We start from the raw sequence: 23332 nt of genomic DNA on the forward strand, positions 1-23332 counted from the left end.
TTAGAAGAGGCAGAGGAACCAGAGACCAAATTGCAAACATGCGCTGGATTATGGAGAAAGCCAGAGAGTTCCAGAAAGACATCTACTTCTGCTTCATTGACTATGCAAAAGCCTTTGACTGTGTTGACCACAGCAAACTATGGCAAGTTCTTAAAGAAATGGGAGTGCCTGATCACCTCATCTGTCTCCTGCGAAATCTCTATGTGGGACAAGAAGCTACAGTTAGAACTGGATATGGAACAACTGATTGGTTCCAAATTGGGAAAGGAGTACGGCAAGGCTGTATATTGTCTCCCTGCTTATTTAACTTATATGCAGAATTCATCATGCGAAAGGCTGGGCTGGATGAATCCCAAGCCGGAATTAAGATTGCCGGAAGAAATATCAACAACCTCAGATATGCAGATGACACAACCTTGATGGCAGAAAGTGAAGAGGAATTAAAGAACCTTTTAATGAGGGTGAAAGAGGAGAGCGCAAAATATGGTCTGAAGCTCAACATCAAAAAAACGAAGATCATGGCCACTGGGCCCATCACCTCCTGGCAAATAGATGGGGAAGAAATGGAGGCAGTGAGAGATTTTACTTTCTTGGGCTCCATGATCAGTGTAGATGGTGACAGCAGTCACGAAATTAAAAGACGCCTGCTCCTTGGGAGAAAGGCGATGGCAAACCTAGACAACATCTTAAAAAGCAGAGACATCACCTTGCCAACAAAGGTCTGTATAGTAAAAGCCATGGTTTTCCCAGTAGTGATGTATGGAAGTGAGAGCTGGACCATAAAGAAGGCTGATCGCCGAAGAATTGATGCTTTTGAATTATGGTGCTGGAGGAGACTCTTGAGAGTCCCATGGACTGCAAGAAGATCAAACCTCTCCATTCTGAAGGAAATCAGCCCTGAGTGCTCACTGGAAGGACAGATCGTGAAGCTGAGGCTCCAATACTTTGGCCACCTCATGAGAAGAGAGGACTCCCTGGAAAAGACCCTGATGTTGGGAAAGATGGAGGGCACAAGGAGAAGGGGACGACAGAGAATGAGATGGTTGGATGGTGTTCTTGAAGCTACTAGCATGAGTTTGATCAAACTGCGGGAGGCAGTGGAGGACAGAAGTGCCTGGCGTGCTCTGGTCCATGGGGTCACGAAGAGTCGGACACGACTAAACGACTAAACAACAAACAACAACAACAGGCTGCCAGCCTCACCAGCCATGAAAGCCACTAGTTTAAACATGCTCTTTAAAGAGCCACTTGTGGCCCCAGCACAAAGGATTCTCCTTCCTTTCCTTTTTCTGAGAGTTCACTTAACAGACCTTCCCTCGGGCAGTAAAGGGGCACAGAAGGGGTGGGGGGTGGGGAGAAGAAGAGACTGAATGGAACCAGATGGAAAACACCCGCCCAAATTGCTCCGAGTTTCTTGGAATCTAAAGAACTTCAAGGCTCTCGATGCCTCCAGGGAAACAGCAAGTTGCATAATCACAGCTCAACTTTACAGCAAGAACCAAGTAAAGGGGGAAGGAGAGAAATTGCATCCAAGGTCAAAAGGAGCAGTGCCTCTCTCTGAGTGAGGCGCAAAATGGGGGCCAGTCACATGCAAGACCAACCAAATCAAAGGCTGGTTTGGAGTGACTACTGCCTCTCATAGCAGCAGCTGGACAGCAGCCTCCATCTTATACCTGTGATAAGTTACTTAAATACAAAAGGTCAGAGCACCCAAGGCATGGGTCAAGGCACCCTCTTTTGCCAGGTCTGATCTAGCAATACAGACAACAGATCTAGTGAGACGCCAAAGGGTTATTCCACTCCACCCAAGTTATTTCAAAGCTCACTTGCAAGGCCGCAGGATGGCAGAACAATCTCACTGATGCAGCAGCATCTTTTCAGGCAATAAAGTTGCAGGCTTGGAAACCACCCTTTCTGTGATAAAATCTCAAGGTTCCTCAAGTTCCTGTTTGTCATTAAAAAAAAAAATTCCAAACTAGCGTATTTGATCTTTGAGAATAAAGGGGCCTAGAAACCGAGGCTAGTACACCCTCCCTACCTGCAGCAGACAACAGAGTGGCCACCCAGTCTCTCTGTCTGAAGACCTCTAAGCAAGGAGAGCCCAGAATCTCTATAGGTTCCATGGTTGGACAGCTCCTACTGCCAATCCATTTCTCCTAATGTTCACCTGAAATGGACTCTTTTGCTTGTGCTCTCAGCACACTCAATCAAATCCTGCTCCTTTGGGCAGCAAAGGAAACTCCTTTACCCTCCTCTGCCTGGAAGCCCTTCAGGTATTTGAAGATGGTTATATCATGCTCCCCTCTAAGCTCCAGGCTAAATATGCCACATTCTTCCAACCTTTCCTCATCTCCAGATCAGCATCCAGCATCCTGCCCAGGGACCAATCTAGTGGCTCGGGCCTTGAGGGTTCTCACTCTATTTTGAGCACAAACCTCTCCCTCTGCAGCTGCTAAGGAAGACCCAAACACAACACAGCTTCCTCAAAGGCACAAATCCCCCAAGCACTTTGCTTTGGCTACTGAGAGCTTGGGCGGATGGGGAGACAACCTCCGTGCCCGCAGTGGCTCCAATTCTCAACAGGGCACATCAGGGACTTGATGCCGCTGAAGGACAGGCCCCCTTTCAGGCCACAGCCAGTCCAGCAGGTCCTCCTGCAGGACACTACTGGGGGGGGGGGCAGGGAGAGAGAGCACCCAGGCCAGATCCAGCCCAAAAGCAATTTTTATCTGGCTTCCAATGGTCTACCAAATTTTACAAAGATGTGGTGAAAAGTTTGCCCACATTTCTACTTCTAAAGAAGTTAAATTGCTTTATAGTTGCATGAGATGGTAGTCATGTGCAAAGGTGACATCTGCATGCCAAATTCCCTGAGAATTCCACGTTCCGTAATGACAAAGGCAACATCACTATACCTCACTGGTTTTATTACAGAATCAGACTGTCAGCAAGCATGACAACCCTTCCCCCAAGGAGCACAGAGTGGCTGGCCATCCCTCTTTAAGAAGATCCTCCCCCTTTGGCTGCCTGTCTTCATGGCTTCTATTCATCTGCAATGCTAATCTGACTTTTTTCAAAGGTTAATGGATTTTGGGCTGTTCCAAGGACAGAAAGGCCCAGCAATGATGGGCCAAGCCTGAGGGCAGACAAGGATGCAAACTTCAAGCTTGCTCTCTAGAAGAGGCGCCTTTAAGGGATACAGCAAAGTCTCCAAATATGGGCAGCAGCTGCAGTTTGACCAAACAAATGAGAAACATGGGGACAAATGAGAAACCAACATGGGGTTGTTGGTTAGACCTGATTTGTTGGTGTGCACAACTGACAGCTGATCATCTACATACTCTGCTTTTAGTCTTATGCTTTTCATAGGAATAGCTCAGTTTTCCCATCCATTTCAGTGGTCAAAGTATGACTAAATTATTTTATGTTGTGTTTTCTGGCCCCTCCCTTCAATCATTCCTCAATCTCCTTCTGGGCCATGGAGGCTGTTATTTCTGTACCTGTCTGCATGCACTTTTTAACAAGAAATCACTGGAAGTGCACAAGAGCTGGGCAGTTGAGCATCCATTTCTATCTGACTGTGAAATAAGAAAACTGAGGTTCCATAAAATAAATGCATGTATGTAAGTGCATTAGACACATTCCCAAACACAGAAAACATAAACCAAACACTAATGTTCGAAAAGCCACACCGTCGCTTTCGGAAGTGGTCCTTTAAATGTGTCCTGCCCTATACCTAGCTGTCAAACAAGCCAGCCACTAAGGGTGCTACAGCAGATACCTTGAAGTGATAGTATCTGCTTTTTTGGTTCACATGCTGTTTTGAGCCTTGAAAAGCACTTAGAGCTGAAGGAGGAAGTTGGAAGACTCATTCTCCTTCCCACTTCCTCCTTCAGCTCTATGTGCTTTTCAAGGCTCAGAACAGCACAGCACGTGAACAAAAAGCAGAAGGAACAGGATGGTAAGAGCAAAAGGGAAAGGGAGATTCATGGCAGGAAAACAAGAGGGTCTGTGGGGGGGGGGGAGAAAGTGAGATGCCACAGAAATCAATGGAGATAATGGAGGAAGAGTTGTGTGGTGCATGAGTGAGTGAGGAGAGAGAATTGAGGGGAGTGTTAAGAGGGCAGACAGAAGGCGCCTGCACACAGGCATGTACACACTTTGGAAAAGATGATCTTTTGAAACTGCATAATTTTTCCACAGGTTTCCACTATCAAATCACAAACATTTCTCTCCATTGACTGAATGAATCTGGTGCTTTCTATTACTGCTGTGGTGCAAAACCATGACTGATGTACAGATCCTGATAGATCCTCAATGTTTACAAGGTATCCACTCAAAATCTTAATCAAATCATAGGTCACCCTCTGCAATCTCTTGTATTCTGCAATCTCGAGGGTATTGTTGTCATTCTCTTTAAAAATCATGAGGATCCACAAGGATTCAGGCACTGAAAAACTGAACACTTTTTCCTGTTTAAGCACAAAGAAACAGCAAATAAGCACACTGAGTTAAGAGAGGAAGCTGTTAGTAACAAAACCAAGTGACTGGTGTTTTAACTGAAACTCCAAGCAGACCAGGAGCAGTAAGGATAATTACGAAGCAGGAGAGGGCAAATTAAGTGGAACCAGGGGAAACCTTATGGCGAACATGAAGCACAGAGCAAAGATCAAATCTACCTCACAAACACACACACACTCATACAAACAAAGAGCATAGCACAGTCCTGAGGAATCCATAGACTTACTGGGGAGTGCTCCGGGTCAAGCAAATGAGCAAAGGCATGCATTTCCTTTTGGGGGACACAAGAGGGCAGCATAATCCACTGTCATATGTTCCCCACCTCTGGAGAAACTTTAATTTGATGGGGGTGGGTCAAGGGGGAAAAGCTACAAATTCAAGAGGATCCATTTTAATTCTACTGGATCTGACTTTTACCCAGATTACATGGAAAAGCAGAGTTGTGTGTTCTTTGCCGGTAGAGGTGGGAGGGGGAAGGGAGAGAGCCAACCAGATGTGGCTGTTCGTGCTCACCGCATACTCTCAGCATTCAAAATGGGCCCCCAAAGATTGACGACTCCTTCACTTCTGCCTTGGCTCAGCCCCAGAACCACTGTTCAGTGTTAGTGTGGTGCAGAGGCTAGTGCTAGATAACATCTAGGAGATCCAGGTTCCAATCAATCATGAGGCTCACTGGGTGGCCTTCGGCTAGTTCATGTCTTGCAGCTTAATCAATTCACAGGAGAGGAGGCTAGGCAGTTTGCAGGGGCTTTTTGTCCTTTGGAGGAATAAAAGCTCAGAAATGTAGTAAACAGCAGCTGTGGACCATACAGTCCTTCAGACTGATCCCACAGTCCATCTCCATCCCACTGAATAACTACAGAGCCCCACATATTAGGGGTCAAATGTTTTCCAGGCAGACCTGAGCCCACGACCCTACGGTAAATAAACAGCATGGAACCACCATGTTCAAAGGCATTATAGCCCCCAAAGGTCAGGTGCTGGGGCCAAACAGGAGGGGAGAGTTGCTGCTTACAAGCTTCTAGGAGTCATGCAGCAAGTGGGAACATGATGCTGCACTAGATAGAAGAAGGCGCATGGCTGTCCCAACAAATGCCAAGGAACATCCAGGTCAAAACAGCATAGCAGGCCATGGGAAAGGGCAAGAGCATACAATAAGCAAATTCTCAAACACTCTCATACAGTTTCCTGGAAAACAATGAAGATTCTGCAAACCAGCAGACATGCTTAACAGCACACAAGTTTTCATATATTTGGTTCTGGCAAACTGGAACCATATACTCAAAGGCAGGCAGATTCAAATGGAAAGTTTCTGACAAAGAAATGGCTCTTATGACGGCCAACAGGGCCATAAATGCAGGGACCCCCCCCCCATAACATAGGCATGGCCAAACTTGGCCCTCCAGCTGTTTTGGGACTACAACTCCCATCATCCCTAGCTAACAGGACCAGTGGTCAGAGATGATGGTAACTGTAGTCCCAAAACAGCTGGAGGGCCAAGTTTGGCTATGCCTGCTATAACACATTGCAAAGTCAGACAGGAAAGAAAAGCCAGGCAGAGGCCTGGGGCACCACCTCATGGTGGTAGTGAGGAATTACAAGAGGCTGATCCCAGCAAGCAGGGAAATTAGAACACAAGCAAAGATGTGCAGAACTACTGGAAGAGAAGAAACCTCTGGAATGGTTTTAAACCTCTAGTCACAATCTACCCTTCCCCTGACTGCCAGAACAGTCATTCAATGTCATGTATTTATTACATTTCTAGACTGCCCTTCAAGCAAGGCATTGCAAAACAAAACAAAGAATCAACATAAGAATAATTAAAATGGCTAAAACAAATACATAAACATCTCCTCAAATGCTTGTGTGAAGAGATGTGTCTTCAGTAAACACCAAAGGAAACACCCCCTAACTTACAAAGGGTGGAAGTTCCGTGGCTGGGTGGAGCATGAAAGAGGAAGCCCTGTCATTGTGCAACAAGCCATGCCAATGGGCTAAACAGGGCTCCTTCCCCTGCCAATTACAGTCATACCTCAGGCTGAAGTAGCTTCAGGATAAGTATTTTCGGGTTGTGCGCTGCAGCGACCCGGAAGTAACGGAACACGTTACTTCCAGGTTTCGCTGTTCGTGCATGTGCAGACGGTCAAAATGACGTCACACGCATGCGCAGAAGCGGCAAATTGGAACCCGTGCACCGCAGACGCAGGTTGCATTCACTTCTGGATGTGTGCAAGGCTCCAGAATGGATCCCATTCGCATCCAGAGGTACCACTGTATAAAGACATGGCTAGAAAAAAGACAGGAAATTGGATCTTCCTCCTTCAAGCAACCCCTTTTAGGGATTTGTAGGATCATTCCATTCAAGCATCTTGAATTGGCCTGGTAGCAAATAGGCAGGATTGCTATTAAAAGAGCCCTGCTTAACATTTCGAGCTGAAGCTTTGAGACACATCATCTAGACAAGCAGCTCCCTGATCCCCTGACTTGAATCTCCCAACTTTTTGTTCTGTTTCCATGGATGTTTATACAGTGGTACCTCTGGTTACATACTTAATTCATTCCGGAAGTCCGTTCTTAACCTGAAGCACCACTTTAGCTAATGGGGCCTCCCGCTGACACCGCACGATTTCTGTTCTCATCCTGAAGCAAAGTTCTTAACCTGAGGTACTATTTCTGGGTTAGCGGAGTCTGTAACCTGAAGCGTATGTAATCTGAGGTACCACTGTATATGTGTATGTTTATATATACAGGGAACTGTATTTTATAACTGGTTTTATAAATTGGTTTTATAACTGGTTTTTGTCATTGGGTTTTATCAGTTTGTAAACCGCCTCAGTATTTCTTCTGGAAAGGAAAGGAGATATATAAATTATTTTAATTACTTAGTAACACCTAGACTAATGAGTAAAAACATATGTAATCACTAGCATTGTCAGTTCATCCTGTAAAGCCAAGGAGACGTCAATACCATCGCCCAAATAAGATGAAACTCATCCTCCTTTGGACACTAACAGATTGTGTCACCTGGGGCCCAATACTTAATGACCCACTTCCAGGCAGGGGGACTTATCCAGAGGAGTGGCAAGAGGACTTTTTACACACACACACACACACACACACACACCCAGCACCTTGAACAGCCTCTTCCACTGAGAGCTCAAAGAGCCAGGAGAGACAGGCACTACCAAGCTATGAAGGACTCAAGGAAGAGCACAGGGGATGCTGCAGCTGCCCAATTTTACTACTCAAACTGCTTAGAGATTTTTTGCTGGAAAAGCAGCAAGTAAGTATTATTATTAATAAATGAGGTGTTTTTTTTAATCAACTGGTGTGAATTGAGTCTATTCAAAGTATGACAATTACTAGGTGTCATTTGCAGGACTGATTCCTTCCTTCCTCTTAAAAAGCATTCATTTTTTAATAATAATAATAAAAAAACGAGTAACAGAAGTAGCTTGTTCATTCAGCAGCCCAGGGCTCTTTTACATCTCCACCTCTTGCAATCCTCCACAGTGTGTCAGCCGATTACCCTCGAAAAAGAGAAAATGAAGGAACACCTGTCAATATTATTCTCCATGTGCCAGGCGTGTGACCATATGGATGTTTACTCAGAAATAAGCCCTCCCAAGTTCAATGAGACTTACTCTCAGGTAAGTGTGTCTAGTCCTGCAGCCTACATTTGTTGAGTCCTTTATGTGTGGGATGAGCTTAGAGATCTACACTGGTTACCAATTTGCTACTGAGCCAAGTTCAAGGGGTTACTCTTAGTATACCAGCAGCAACCATTTTAGGAATGTTCGATAGGTATGCAACTGCGCTGAAGCCAGAAACGATACCAAAACAGGTAGGAACAGAACAGGGGCAGGATGGGTGTTTGCAGGCTTTTTCAATGCTGTTGGAAATATACATGATTTCACTTAAACGTATGGTGCCTTGGAACGTAACCCCCACATAAATTGGGAGCTGCCTTAGCACCTTGTAACTAGTTTACCTACCAGATCTCCTTACTCATATATGCCCAGATGACAATATGTCAATTGTGGAATTGACACTATTACAGGTGCCACATAATATCCATTCCACATTTGTAAAAAATCCTTCTTTTTTTTTAGTGTGGTAGCACCTAAAATTTGGAGCTTGCTGCCTACTGATATCAAGGAGTATTTGCTGTACTCTTTTCTGTACCTGCTAAAAACATTTTTCTTTAGACCAGCTTATCCAGACATAGATGCTGATGTGTTTTAACCTCTTCTATTGTTAATTTTGATTTTGTAAATTGTTTTTATTGATAATTTTAGTATTTCTGGCAAATCACTTTGAATTTTAGCCACAACTGAGCAGTAAATAAAATCTGATAAAATAAAAGAATATTAATGAAGAAAACAGTTTCATCCTGCAAAACATTCTCTGAACTCAACTGAAAAAGCTGCCAAGACATTCTATCACCTTTGGTGGACGTGCCCAAAGATTAAGGCTTTCTGGGAAATGATATATAATGAAATGAAAAAGGTACTTAAATGTACTTTCCCTAAGAAACCAGAGGCCTTTCTCTTGGGCATTGTCGGCCAATTGGTGCCAAAGAAAGACAGAACTTTTTTTATGTACGCTACCACAGCAGCAAGAGTACTCATCGCAAAGCATTGGAAGACTCAAGATCTACCCACTCTGGAAGAATGGCAGATGAAGGTGATAGACTATATGGGACTGGCTGAAATGACCGGCAGAATCCGCGACCAGGGGAAAGAGACGGCGGATGAAGATTGGAAGAAATTCAAAATTTATCTTAAGAAATATTGTAAAATTAATGAATGCTAAAATGTTGAGGTTTTAGAAAAAAAGGGGATTACAGCTGTAAAAAATTAAGTAAAAGAAAAGAATAAGGGGAAAATTTGATAAAACCAAGGGCTAGGATTTGCTGAAACAAATTTGGAAATTGGGATGTAGAAAGGGGAGGTATGGGGAAGTCAGTGAAGTAAGGTTTAAGAAAAAAGGATATGAAACTATACATGTTTGTTTGTGTGCTTGTTTGTTTGTGTTGTGTATTGTTTGTGTTTATAAAAACTGTGAAAAGCCAATAAAAAATTTTATATATATAAAAAAAAGCTGCCAAGACAATCTGGAAAACGCAGCACGAAATTTAACATATGATAAAAGGATGTTCAACTCAGGTGAAGAAATGTTGAATTTTGCTACTTATTTCCCCAGCTTACATTACCATTACTTCAAAAACTTCAGCCCTAAAGCAGACTTACTTGGAAAGAAATTGGGTTCATAATTCATTAGGAATTATGAACCCAATGGAGCTAATATTTAAGTGAATGAGCCAAAGCCTTTGGCCTTAGAAATGTGACAAGGCTTCCTATGACTCCCTTTCCATAAAGGAATTTGGGATTTTGCTCAGAGCCCCAAGAAGACTTACTCCAGCCCTTATAGTCTGAAACACACTTTGGTGTCAGTTCCCACTTGCAGGGCTCTTGACAGCTGCCCTGCAATCTGGGAATTCCCTTCATTTAAAAATTTGACAAAGCTTGTTCTAGATTATCTTGCAAAAACATTCACTGATGACAAATTCCAGAGAGACAGACATGTTACATTACAAACACAAGAGTGCGTGCTGATATCATAAAGACCCCCCCCCAAAGTATTTCTATAGTGTGCTATCCAAAGATGTGCGGCCCAAAAATCTTTAAGTGGGGGGAAAGGAGGGGGGATGCAGAATCTTAATGCAAGTGCAGTTACTATTCACAAGGGCAGAAGCTGGTGACTGTGCTTGATGCTACCTTTGAACTTATGAGGCTCTAATTCTACAGAAACTTTCTGCTGCAATAAACATGTCAGCCTTTAAAGCATCACAAGTTGTGTGTGTTTTCAGGGGAAGCATGACTCTGTTCGTTTCAGCAGTTTTCTGTGGCTTTTGAAAGCAATGACCATGTGACCATATATAAGTTTGGAGTTGGCAGCACTGTTTTCCTGTCTTTCCACTTGGACCTAGGCAGTCATTTCATAGCATCTATGCTTTGGGGTCCAGGAGGGTTCTCTCTCCTTACCCCACATTGCTTAATTAGGTGACATGACTGAATGAAGTCACCTGGGGACTTGGACTGCCGCATCATCAGTATTAAGATGGGTGTTACAAACCTCTTTCACCAATACCCCAGCACCTTCACCTGCTTCCAGGTTCCACTCAAAGTGTGTGCGTTTACCTTTAAAGTCCTTCATGGCAGGAACCTCAGCAAGGATAGAGCTATTTTTTAAATCTGGTGAATCAAAGAACTTCATCATACAACGCCACCACAAGGAAATCAAGCAAAACAACTTGAAGCTGAAGCAAGTCACCTCCAACGCGCCCCCCCCCCCCGCTTCTGCTCCGGGCTCGGCCAGTCTCCTAACTGAAGAAGCGGCCGCCCTGAGGATGAAGCGCGACCAGGCCAACCGAAACCTACCAGGAATGGCGGCGGGGCAAGGAGCAGCTAGCGGCCCGTGGTGTGGGCGGCTAGCTAAGAAGGGCCCGGAGCGGATCCCCGAGGAAAAGTCGCGCTAGGCGCCTCGCCCTCTGCACATGCTCAGGAACACCTCCCCCTCCCCAGCTGACCTTCGAGGCTCTCGCACTGGACGAGGTTGACATAGTCGGCCTGGCTGAGGACGCCGGCCTTGAAGCCTCGCACCAGGCCTTCCAGGTAGCCGCTGTCTACGTTGAAGTACAGCTCCGGGAAGCACGAGAGCAACATCGCGGCGGCGGCGGCGGACAAGGGAACCGTCCGGGCTCGGAGGAGGCTGAGGGGCCGCCGGAAGTGGGAGCAAAAGTCTCGTCTCTCACGTGATCCTGACGAAAACTCTGCTGCTTCCACGACTCCTAGAAAGGCCCGCCGGGGTGGTTTCCTGTTTCCTGTCAGACTCTCTTAAGCGCCCCCTCCCGGGTTGGAAATGAGGGTTGCCCATAGAAACCAATGGAGCGCTGCCATTGGGCAACAGAAGACCTCGGCAGCCGCCGGGGCGATTTCGGTGCTTCCAGGCCCTCATTTGTGTATCCAGGGCGTTAGTCAGCTATGGTTCTCCTCAGAGTAGACCCGCTGAGGTTAATGGACACGACTGTCTTGGGTCCGTTACTTTCAGGAGGACTTAGTGGGGGCCCGTGAGGAGTGCGCAAGCGCGGCTGCGGCTGGGGGCCCCTGGCCGACCCCGCACTTCCGACGACTTCGGCGCGAGGAGAGCCTCGCGGGGCCGTTTCTAGAGAGCAGGCCAGAGTGGCGGAGAAAGGCCTGCTGAGGCTGAGGCAAGGATGGCTACTCTAGGAAGGTGCACGTCTATGGCTTGATGCCTAGAATGGCGCGGCTGCCCCCTGGCGGCCACATCGTACGCCCCTCCTCCCTCGGAGGTCCCTGGGCAGGTCCGGCTTCTCTGCGGCCCTGCAGATCAGTGGGTTGTTTGCTGAGAAAGCGGGAAAGGGACTCTCCCTGCCAGGACTGTCAAATGCCCCCAGCCCACTTGAGGACGCGGGATATGACTCAGCCTCGGTCCCAGGCACAAAATAGCGGGCCAGGCGCAGAAGCAGCCGGAGCTCGTTGCGATCAGCTGGCAATGCCTGGCATCGACGTTTCCTCAAGAGATAATCCGAGTCATCTTTGGAAATTGCTAAATAAACTGCGCTTTCTTTGTGGTGAGAAGTCCCAGAGCTCAGCGTTCCCCAACCCAAGTCCAGGCACTTGCTTTGGAAATTTAGCCACCTCCCCGTTTTACGCAAAATTCCCAGGTGGAGAATGGTTTCCCTCCCCACCCCCACGTTTCTTAAAGTATTTACACCCATCTCCTGTCTTTCTTCTTCCATTCTCCTTTCACTAGACTTGTATGCCATCCTCCCTCCAAAAAGACCCTTCCAGTTTCTTTCATTCTTTTCTCTCCCCCCCCCCTTTCTATTTCTGTGGCCCCTGGTCTGTCAAAGTGTTGCAGTGTTTTGCAGGCTTGTCAAGAGAGATGCCTGATCTGTCAGTGGGGACAAGCTGGTACCTTAATCTTACCCCTGTTACAAATTCCAGCTGTTATGCTAAAATTTTGAGCTGTTATTGGTTAATAAATACAACTACTGAAGTTCACATTCCTGCTGCTGCTTCCTGGTGTTGGGGCAGTCTTGTTGCAGAGTTTCTTCATCCAATGAGTGCCCTTCCTAAACCCATCAGGAGGGAGATCTCCCCACACACCTCAAACCTCTTTGTCTCTCAGCCATCTTCACAAGGGTTGGCACTGGCCCAACCAAAAGGCAATGGCACAGCTAAGGGAGCTGGCCAGACTGCTGGCTCCTGGCTCACTGTTTGTTGAACACTGCTCTAAACTTTGCCCCTTCCTGAGATGGTTTTTATCCATTGATATAGGACTAGTTCCTCCCTCCCTCCCCACTTCCTTCCTTTCATTGAAAGTGTCCACTGCTGAGTTTCACCTGCTGCTGAAAGTGCCCTGTTCATGTTCTGAGGCTACTTCAGAAGTATAACCATGCCACAAAATTCTATCCCACCATGGAGTGGGCTCCATGCCCTGGAAACCTTACCACCCAGGCATAATATATGTGTACATTATTATTATTATTATTATTATTATTATTAGCAGTAGTAGTATTTATTAATATAACACTTCATAACAAAAATAGGTTTCTAAGTGCTACTGTACAGTAACCGACTCAGAGACCCTGAGATGGGGAACCCAGGTCTGTATGGCACAATAAGCCATCCCTTTCCCAATCTCAAGTACCCAAATATGCCAAGAATGGCTGGCTAAAGCTTTGGGTTTTAGGAGAATGCTGGAGAACTGTCATCTGCTGAGGTGATCAAGGCTTTTGGTTGTCTGTTTTTCTTTTGTAAGGAAAGAGAAGCTCGTGTTTTCGTCGCTCCTTTTTATTAAAATGGGTAAAAAGAACAGGCCCCCATTTTAACATAAGATAAGGGAGTGGCACCCTGATGAAGGCTAGTTCTTGCCACAGGGGAAAGTGTTGCTAAATTTCTTGCAAAAGCAATTGGCATTGAAGAAGCGGCAGTAGCAGGTGGCACATGGATCACAGCAGGGGAGCTTGTGCCCAAGGCAAGATTCCTGCAAGCGGACACATCTTCGAGGGGAACGCTCTTCCCTTCCCTGGGTCTGCAGGGCTGTCAGCAACATCTGCAAAGAGAGCAACGGGAAGGAATGAAGAGATCAGAGGTGCTTGGCAAGAACCACTTCTGCTGCCCTGAAGATACACATTTGAAAAGAAAAACACACACATCCACCTATTTATGGCTTGGGTCTAGGCTGCACAGAAAGCAACCTGGCAGCATCCCGTTGGCCACAGTATATTAATCCAAACCTTGCTTTCCCATATATTGGTCAACAGCCTACCTGACGAAGACTCTGACTGATTGCTCTTCCTCCAGGGTTTGACTTAGAATACATGTATGACTATAAAACAAGTTATGACAACCTCGGCCTGCTCCTACTTGGAAGGAGCTTCTGGATCCATACATTTCAGGAGGAGGGGGAAATGCCACCTCATTGGCTTGGTCCACCTGGAGTTGTTTGTTCTACTGGTATCATTATGGGATGTTTTCTGATCATGACATTGATCTAGCACAAATTGGGAAGGTTGACCAGTGTAAGGAAGAGGGGTGGATTATCCAGAGCTGCAGGATGCAATTGTACCAAATGTTCCTTTTGGAGGAAGGGCAGAGGATACTTTTAATAATAAATAAACTCTTCATCCTATGGCGTTGGTGGAGGACCCATAGCTCCATCACACACACCTTGCATAGGTAAGGTCCCAGATTCAATCATTTGGGATCTGGGATGCTTCTCTCTAGCAGAATGACTGCTAATGTGACTGCATGATCCTGGGCAAGATGGAGCAATGCCTGACTCAGTGTAGGGACACTTCTGATGTGCAAGCACAGTCAGGGAGCTTGTGGGAGGGTTTCAGTTACCTGCTGTGGCTCCATTGCGTTTGCTTCTAGCACAAGGTCATCTTGGGCAATTGGCATCTCCAAAGCAGCCAGGTGTTCAAAATCTGTGAAAGAAAAACAAAGGTGTGGAAGCTCCTTCACTGCCTTCCCGAAGCTGCTGTTCACAACTTCTGATCTATTCTCCCCAGAGGTGTCTAATTGGAGCCCATGTAAATGTCTTTTCAGCCATGACCAAAAACCCAAGCCTTTTAAATAATAATTTAGCTAATAAGATTGTTTTGCCTTTGGTGATTTGTTAAATTTTGTGTTCTTTGAGTGCTATTCAACTAAATTTTCCTCTGTAAAACTAGTGAACATGACTAAATTAGGTCCATTGATTTCAGTACATCTACTCTTGAGTAAAACTTAGCTGAGTACCACCACCCTTTGCCTCTTTTGCTCTTATCTGGCCTTGCCTTAATACTTCATTTAATGTCATTGTTATTGCTGTGGTGTATTGTTATTCCGTGAGCTGCCCAGATAACTTTTTGTTAGAGGGTGATTTATAAAATAATTAACTACGTGCATGAGATCAGTTGTGAATCTGGGTTTGCTTGATGGGTAAAGAGCCTGTCCACGAGAGCTCTTGGCATCTGTGGCTGGGCACAGCCTCCTTCCCTATACTGTACTCTCCCGCTGCTGGCTTGGGAAGCTACCATTAGCTAGAATCGACACTGTCCTGTAGTTTCCTGAGAAATACTGTGTTTCCCTCCGAAACAGCTTTGATCCATATGAAGACATCTGCACCCCTGTCTTCCCACCTGTGTGGACAGACAGCCGGCAACTTGTACAGTGGTGCCTCGCAAGACAAAAAGAATCCGTTCTGTGATTCTCTTCGTCTAGCGGTTTTTTCGTCTTGCGAAGCAAGCCCATTGACGGATTAGCGCTATTAGTGGCTTTTAGCGGCTTATCAGCTTATCGGATCAGCTGATAAGCGGCTTAGGAAAAGGGGGGGGGACCCGCAGGAACTCGCAAGACATTTTCGTCTTGCGAAGCAAGCCCATAGGAGATTCGTTTTGCGAAGCACCTCCAAAACGGAAAACTCTTTCATCTAGCGAGTTTTCCGTCTTGCGAGGCATTCGTCTTGCGGGGCACCACTGTATAATGATGCACAGATGCTATTTGAAATGCAGGGGGTGGGGTTGAGGGTGGAATGACCTTACTGGATTTGAAGCTGGTACGTAACATGAACACAGTGTTACTCACAAGCAGAGGGCTTGCAATACACGCTGCCTTAATCCAGGAACTCAAAAGTGTCAGGCCAAAGGAAACAACCCAGCGAAGGGGAAAGCACTCTGAGTTTTCCACACTCGGAAGACAAGAGGGTTTTCTTGCCCAGGTCCCCTCAACTACATTAGAGCTGTGTTGCATGCACAAAGGCTGCAGAGACAGGCAGAGGGGAAAGGAGAGAAACTGACCTGGGGGTCCCTCTTTGATCACCTGCAGAAGCCCTGGGTAGCTGGAGCGGCCTTCTTCGTCCAGCATGGAGGGGCCCCGCTCGGCCAGACGGCGGCTGTGGTTGGGGTTAGAGGCCAGGGTGGTGGGGATTTCTTGCAGGAGTCCTAAGGACAGCAGCAGGATCCTCAACATGGTCTCCCTGGATAACCAAGCAAGAAACAAGTGGTGGTGGGGAGGGAGAGGGCTGAGATGCTGGGCTGAGAGGTGGCCTAAATTGGGAATAACACAGGTGACGGCAAAGACCACCAACCTTTCTGGGGGGCGTTCCATATCACACAAACCACACCATGCACACTGTATCCCCTTCCCCCCGCTCCCCAGCTTGTAGAGCTGGGCTCCCTCACAGGCTTTTCTGAAAGAGACCAAAGAGAGACCTTGCAAGGAGTTTGTCTCTCCAGACTGAGAGCACCCCAGGACAGTCATCTCGAGGCTTGAAGCCCCTGCTGCATTCCGCTTCCTTTCCCTCAATGCAATCAAGCCAGCTGCCTGCCCATCATCTTCTCCTCTTCCTTCTTTGCTCAGAGCAATCTCCCCAATTAACCCTCATAACAATCCTGTGAAGTAGGTTAGGCTGAGAGGGCGGACAGCTTGGCAAGTTCCGTGGCTAAGTGGGGATGTAAGAGGAGCTTGGTTTCCTCTATCGAGGGCAGCATTCAGGCACCCGCAAACCTTTGGAGCAGCTCAGTACAGAGATGTCTTCTTGAAATGGGTACATGGTGGACAAAGCCCTGTGGAAATACCCAAGCCCCCTGCAGACCCCAAAGGAGAAGGTGTGCAGCAGCTGCCCCTCTTCCATGGCTCCCTCCCACTGCCTCCACCAAAGGGCTGCTCTGCTTAATGGGAGATGAACATACCACTTTCTTTGTGCAAAGCAACAAGTACACACACACACACACACACACACACACACACACACACACACTGGGCCCTATCCTGTGGAATGTGCTGCTCAGCACATGTCACACTCAGTGAGTGGGAGAGGCAGAAAGTTACTGTACCTGACTCTTGCCGTCCGTCCGTCCGTTATCCTGATCGAGTGCTGTGGCTCTGCGGAGCTGCAAGTTGGCTAAGGGCTTTTATTAATCACACACGTAATTAATTGACTGGACCACATGACTGCAAACTAATGGGTGGGTGGGCTTCTGTGGAAGCATCACTTTGTGCATCTTCCTGCACGACTGAATTTTGTTGCTTCATAAGAAGATAAGAGCCTCAAAGCTGGATCAGGCCAAGCGGCTCATGCGGTTTGTAGCAACTGAAAGCATTACTGCCTCTGCCCGTGGAGGCAGGCAAAACCATCATGGCTAGTAGCCATTGATAGCCTTATCTTCCTACATGAATTTGTCGACTTCTCTTCTAAAGCCATCCAAGTTGGTGGGCATCATTACATCCTGTGGGAGTGAGTTCCACGGGTGAACTGCTTTCTTTTATCTATTCTTAATCTTCCAACATTCAGCTTCATTGGATGGTTATGAGTTCTGTTGTTGTTGATGATGATGATGATTTCTCTAGCTAATTTCTCCACACCAGGCATAATTTTACACATTTCTGTCATGTCTCCTTTTACTTGCCATTTCTCTAAACCCAAAAGTCTCAAATGCTACAACATTTGTTCATAAGACTGTTGCTCTATCCTGTTGAACATTTTGGCTGCCTTTTCTGAACCTGTTCCAGCTCAACAGTATCCTTTTTGAGGTGAGGTGACCAGAACGACACACAGTATTTCAAATGTAGATTACGCCCTTGATTATGATATTGGCAGTTTTATTTTCAATTCCTTTCCTAATGATCCCTAGCATGGAATTAGTCTTTTTCCACAGCTGCTGCACACTGGCTCAGCATATTTATCAAGGTATCTAATATGATGCCAATGTCTTGTTCCTGGCCAGTCACTGCCAGTTCAGATCCCATGAGAGTTCATATGACATTATTATGATCCCAACATGCATGGTTTTAACTTGTTTACATTTAATTGCATTTGCCATTTTACTGCCTATTCACTCTGTTTGGAGAGGTCTTTTTGGAACTCTTCACAATTTCTTTTTCTTTTAACGACACTGAACAATTTAGTATCATCAGCAAATTTGGCCACCTCATTGCTAACCCCTAATTCTAGATTGTTTATAAACAAGTGAAAAAACACAGGTCACAATATCAATCTTTGGAGGACTCCATTTCCTACATCTCTTCATTCAGAGTACTGTTCTTTTATTTCTACTCTCTGCATCGTGGCACTTTACCAATTCCTGATCCATAAGAGGAACTTTCGCCTTCCTTAGGGATCCAGCACCGTTCCCCTCTGAGTGGCACATACAACCAAGTTGATCTTTGAGAGCCCAGACCAGCTTTGTGTATCTGATTGGGGTGCCCATATTAAATATTTAAAATATTGGGGGCCATCCATGAGGGAGCAGAGGTCACCTCCTCACAAGGTGTGTGCAGCAGATATCTTAAACCTCTTCAGACCCAAGACCCACTTTTAACCCAAACATACATTTAGGGATCAATTATTTTACCATATGTCTGCTCCTGTTGCAACCCACCTTGGATCAGGTCACAACCCACTTGTGGGTCCTGACCTACCAGTTGAAGACCAGCGCTGCAGAGCTTTAAGGAAATAAAATTATACAAATAAAGCAAGTCTAAAGCACAATGCGGACAGGAGGGAAATTTAGGCTTTCACACAGCCCCAAACCCTATTTTTGGTTACCGCAGGCTGCAAAAATAGCATTACTTCTTTGCTTAAAACTTTGGAAACTACTATTATACCTGATCATCCCCTCTTCATATTCCAGGAAACTGCCAAAGCCTTGAAAAAAACCTCTCCTCACCCCCCACCCCCACCCCAGCAACAACTATAGCCCTGCTTTGTACCCCCCCATGCCCAATGTCCCCTGAGGACCCCCCTGTTTTCTAAAGCTCATTAATGATTGTTTGTGCAGAAAGGAGAATCAAAACTGCACTTCCAATTAACTGAAAGCAGAGATGTTGTACTGAAAGCAGAGATGTTGTGTGTACTTTTGTAACCCAATAAAATCTTTAATAAAAACATTTAAAAAATAAATAAAAGTAACTAACTGACCAATTACATTACAGATAACTCAGTTCTCCCCCTCCCTCAGCATAACGAGTGCCCCCCTTAAAATAAATCATGGCTATGCCCATGTCCCATCATGACAAATAAAGGCAGGAACATAGGCACTGCTGCATAACACTTATAGCTCCTCTGTATTAATGATTGTTTGTCTGAGAGGAAGAAGAGGATTCTGGGAAGAGATTAATGCCCTAATGAAGGAGGCAGCCCCAAACTGCCTTGAAAGCTTTTCAATCTGCAGAAGAAATGCCTGGCTGATGTGTGTCCCCCAACATTCAATAAATGGATAACAACACAACCATTTCCAGGAAGCGAGGGGCCCACAGTAGGAAGAACACACGGTCAACAGAGCCTGCTCTCCCCCCCCCCCCCAATACAAGGGGCTGAAGGAGGTTCTCCTTCCAGATCAGTGTTCAGAGGTGCTGTGGTGTCCAGGGAAACAGCCTGAGTTCCTCAGCATCCTCTGAATACAGCTGCAACCACTGAGGTTTATGCACAGCCCAGCAAACAACAGACTATTCTGCATTCAGGGCTTTTGTGTGAAGGCGAGAGGGAGCCTTACTGTAAGGGAGGCAGAGTTGCTCAGATAGGAGGCAGCTCTATCCAGCCCTGCGAACATCTCCTGCACACAAAAGTCAAATTGACAATGAACGGGAGGCCAATAACATGCCTCATGAGGTGTGTGTCTGGGGAGGACCGAGCTTTAGATTTTTATATCAGGAACCAAAATATCTCTGGGCCAGTTCTGTTTGCGAGCCACTGTTTTCAGCCAGTAACCAGCCAAAGGGCAAAGAGGATTCTGGGAAGTTATTAGCATCATAGTGCAGGCAGCAGCTTCCTTTACGGCCCCCACCCCAACTGCTTTGAAAGCTTTTTAATCTGCAGGGGAAACCTCAGGCGTATGTTTTGCCCATGATGTGAAGGGGCTAAATGAAATCTCCTCTGTTCTGTACAGCCAATTCCAGGAAAGGATGAGCCCCAAATAGCAACAAAAGTGACTGACAAAGTGGTCAACAAAGCATGTTTTTCTGAAAACAGGAGAGCGGAAGGGGGAGTCAGGGGACAAACACAAACTCCCTCTTTCCATGGGGAGGGGAAAGGCGCCAATCAAAGTTTTTCCGCAATGCAGAAGGAGGCACTTGTGCCTGCCCTTCCTGCCTTAGCCTTTGCTCCATTCATCCCAGTGGTTCTTGTTGCCAAGGAGAGCCCTAGTTTGGGGGTATCTTCAGGGCCCCTCCGACCCTTGTTGGGTCATGCTTCATGAAAATGATATTAGCATGAACTGCCAAACAGGGTGTCTTTCAGAGCCTGGATCCATGCCTGGAAGCTTAAATCTACAAGTGGGCAAAGGTCGCAGGTGGCTTCTCTTGCAACTGCCCTGAGGGTGCCTGTCCTGAAGGACTCAGTGGGCCTGGCAGAATGGCAGCCTGGGCACCTGGGACAGAAGAAACTGTCACCACACCTGCAGAAACTCCACATCAACTCTGATCAGGGGGAAATTTATTTATGAGTGTGTTTGAGGCCTCCACTACACACACATACACACAAAACAAAAATCAATACCTATAATAAAATAGCAACTCAGCAAAACCAGCCTTATTTCTCCTGGCAGAGTACTTGGAGTGCTGGAGATGGATGTGTTGGTTGCAATACCTCCCTAAGAGTCAGGCTGTACTCCTGGAGCAGCTCCATGAGGCACACTCTGGCTTGAGGCAGCAGCTCCAAGTTACCTGTTGTGGCTCAGAGCAGATGGTGCTCTGCCTGGGCACCCAGAGAGCAATCTTCGTGAATGAGGGTGCTGTATGTGTAGCAAGTGTATTTGCCATGACCACCCCTGACATGATGTGGCTGAGGGGCAGCAGACCATTGTAGTCCCTCAGGCCCCCCAAAAGTTGCTTGCCCTTATTTAGAGGGAGAGAACCGGAAGGAAGGGCCCTTCAGTGGGGTGGGGAGCTGTTATGTACTAAGCTTGAATCCCAGAACAATAGGCAAGTAGGATCCTAGAATGCAACAACTGATTGGCTTGCAGGAAAAGACCAATCAGGCTCCAGGAGGGAAGCAGAATCAGCCAATCAGACGGGACTCATTGTGTAAATAATGTATATAAAAGCCTTTTGGGGTTTGGGGAGCAATTCAATCACTGTTTTACAAGCTGCAATAAAGAGCATGAAATCACTACAGGACTCCGAGTATATTTCAGGAGCACTTGGCTTTTTCTGCCTTTTTCTGCCTTGGGAACATTGGGGCAAATGAAGCTACCTCAGTAGACTGACTCGCCCAGGAAATGACCCAGAAGGCAGGAAGTACAGGCAGAATGTATGAGAGAGAGAGAGAGATGACAAATAAAACTATATGCAGGAGGAAGAAGAGGGGCTCAGTAGTTGATACAAGCTGCTAAATCCTCTTTTGTTGCTCTCACCCACCCCTGCCGGAAAGAAGTTTTGCCAGGGGTTCAGTCTAGAGCAGTAGCAGGAACCACATTTTGTTTAGTTCTCCTGCACAGCTCAGACAATTCTTCCTTACAGAACAAGTTGCAACTGCTTTTTCTAATGAACATTTATTTTATTCACTCTAACTGGGCAGAAAATGTGGCAAAGTTAACCTGAGGAGCCAATATGAGTTGGTCAGCTCTCTGCGCCAGACATCACAATCCCTTCCCTGCACCCTCTTGTACCTTTGGCAGTGCTGAGTTGTGCTGCCCAGGCAAAGAAGCACCAGGGTTGCAAGGTGCTAGGCTGTCGTGGACTGGCTGGATGCAGATGAGTGGTAGGAGGCACCAGCTGGGGAACCCCCAAGGGAACCCCTAGGGCAGAGGTCAGCACCCTTTTTCAGCCGTGGGCCAGTCCACCATCCCTCAGACCATGTGGTGGGCTGGACTATATTTTTTTTTGGGGGGGGGAATGAACAAATTCCTATGCCCCACAAATAACCCAGAGATGCATTTTAAATAAAAGCACACATTCTACTCATGTAAAAACCACGCTGATTCCCAGACCATTCACGGACCGGGTTGAGAAGGCAATCCAGCCCACGGGCCTTAGGTTGCCTACCCCTGCCCTAGGGGGAGAAGGCCAGAGCCAGGGGATTAGTGGCAGGTTGATGATTAGTGACCAGAGGAAGGAGCAGACAGGGAGCAGGAGGTGTCAGAAGCTGAAGAGGCAACAGGGTTTAGTGAGCAGGAGGAAGAAGCTGTGGCAGAGAGCAGTCCTGATTCAGAGGCTAGAGAGGAGGAGGGCCAGGAGATGGAGATGAGGCAGGCTGCTGAAGAGTCCAGGGAATCTCCCCCTCCTGCTACCGGGTATCCCAGAACACGCAGAGAAATGAAGAGGGCAGAGGAGAAATTGGTTGCGTGCAGACGTGGCCTCCAAATGCTTAGAAAATACCCTGGAGAGGAAGGGACTTAGGCAGCTGTGGGAAAGTGGGGACCTTCAGTCCTCACAACTGCCTCATTGGAGCAAGACCTACTGGGAAGAGTTGCTGGGATCACAAGGCCTGCACTGCTTTGGGTTCTTTGAATAAAGAGTTAATTTCACTGCCACCAGTTTTTTTTTAATTGCTGACCCACATAGGCTGGCCTTTGAAGAAGACTGAGAGCTTTGAGAGAGGACAGGGGCCAGGGAAAGCTCAGCTGTTGGGTTCAGGGCATGTGATAACCACAACCAGCACTTCTCTGTGTGCACCATCTCCATCTGTCAGGCTCCTACCCCCTGTCTCCTGTGCTTGCTCCTGCATTTTGCACATATTTAGTACCTGAGATTTTTGAACTGCCTTGAAAGGCAGTCCCACCCCAAGAATATTGCAGCAGTCAATCAAGTGAAGTCACAAAACAGTGGGTGAGGGTGATGTTTCTTTGTTGAGTTGCATTTGTTGAGTTGCATTTGCCCCAGAAAAGTTGAAAACCAATCACAACCATCAAAAATTACAAGTAATACAGCTGGAAAATGCTCCCATGGAATCCAAAACACATATTAAAAAGTATAACAACTAACTACACACACATTCATCTGATCTCTATGGAGAGCTAAAACGGTATCATAAAAGCTAAAACCACAAGACAGAGACATGATAAAAGCAGAAGCAAAACGCCACTATCAGCTTTGCACAAAGCTTACTGAAAATGTGAAAGAATTCCCTGGGTGGACAGAAAAGTCTTGCCAGGTGCCAAAAAAGCCACCAGCAGAAGCACCAAAAGCCTCCTTAGGGAAAACGTTCCATCACAGGGGTGGGGGCTAATGCTGAGAAGGGCCTCCTCCCTCCCTCCCCGCCCCTCTCCTCTGCACTTCAGATTGAGGTGCACTTGGAG

General features: G+C 46.6%; 2 protein-coding genes across 8 annotated transcripts in view; both read right to left on the bottom strand.

The window, feature by feature from the left end:
- ATP6V0D1 (ATPase H+ transporting V0 subunit d1) overlaps positions 1–12451 on the bottom strand; it is a 29131-nt gene extending 16680 nt beyond the window's left edge. The window contains exon 1 of the mRNA XM_082232265.1: positions 11114–12451. Within this exon, the coding sequence (XP_082088391.1) occupies positions 11114–11249 (136 nt within the window). The 5' untranslated portion in view covers positions 11250–12451. The remainder of the gene's footprint in view (positions 1–11113) is intronic.
- A 934-nt stretch (positions 12452–13385) lies between these two features.
- Positions 13386–21414, bottom strand: AGRP (agouti related neuropeptide). 7 transcript variants are annotated; one of them, XM_082232271.1, is made up of 4 exons: positions 20930–21414; positions 15896–16074; positions 14460–14542; positions 13386–13665 (listed from the first exon to the last, which is right to left on the bottom strand). In XM_082232271.1, exons 2-4 carry the CDS (start codon positions 16065–16067, stop codon positions 13474–13476), a joined length of 447 nt encoding a protein of 148 aa, XP_082088397.1. In that variant the 5' UTR covers positions 16068–16074; positions 20930–21414; the 3' UTR covers positions 13386–13473. The 7 variants fall into 7 exon arrangements, with proteins under 7 accessions (XP_082088397.1, XP_082088398.1, XP_082088396.1 ...); XM_082232272.1 differs by lacking the exon at positions 20930–21414 and adding an exon at positions 20760–20833; XM_082232270.1 differs by lacking the exon at positions 20930–21414 and adding an exon at positions 19592–20754.
- Between the last annotated feature and the right edge of the window lie 1918 nt (positions 21415–23332).

This window comes from Podarcis vaucheri (genome assembly GCF_965113315.1).
Source record: "Podarcis vaucheri genome assembly, chromosome: 7".
Classification (NCBI taxonomy): Eukaryota; Metazoa; Chordata; class Lepidosauria; order Squamata; family Lacertidae; genus Podarcis; species Podarcis vaucheri.

Coding starts and splice junctions, on each gene's coding strand:
- AGRP (XM_082232267.1), bottom strand. CDS start 16,358: ATGACTGTCCTGGGGTGCTCTCAGTCTGGAGAGACAAACTCCTTGCAA. Junction 14,543..15,895: donor GATCAAAGAGGGACCCCCAG/GTCAGTTTCTCT, acceptor TTTCTTTCACAG/ATTTTGAACACCTGGCTGCT. Junction 13,666..14,459: donor ACGCAATGGAGCCACAGCAG/GTAACTGAAACC, acceptor CTCTCTTTGCAG/ATGTTGCTGACAGCCCTGCA.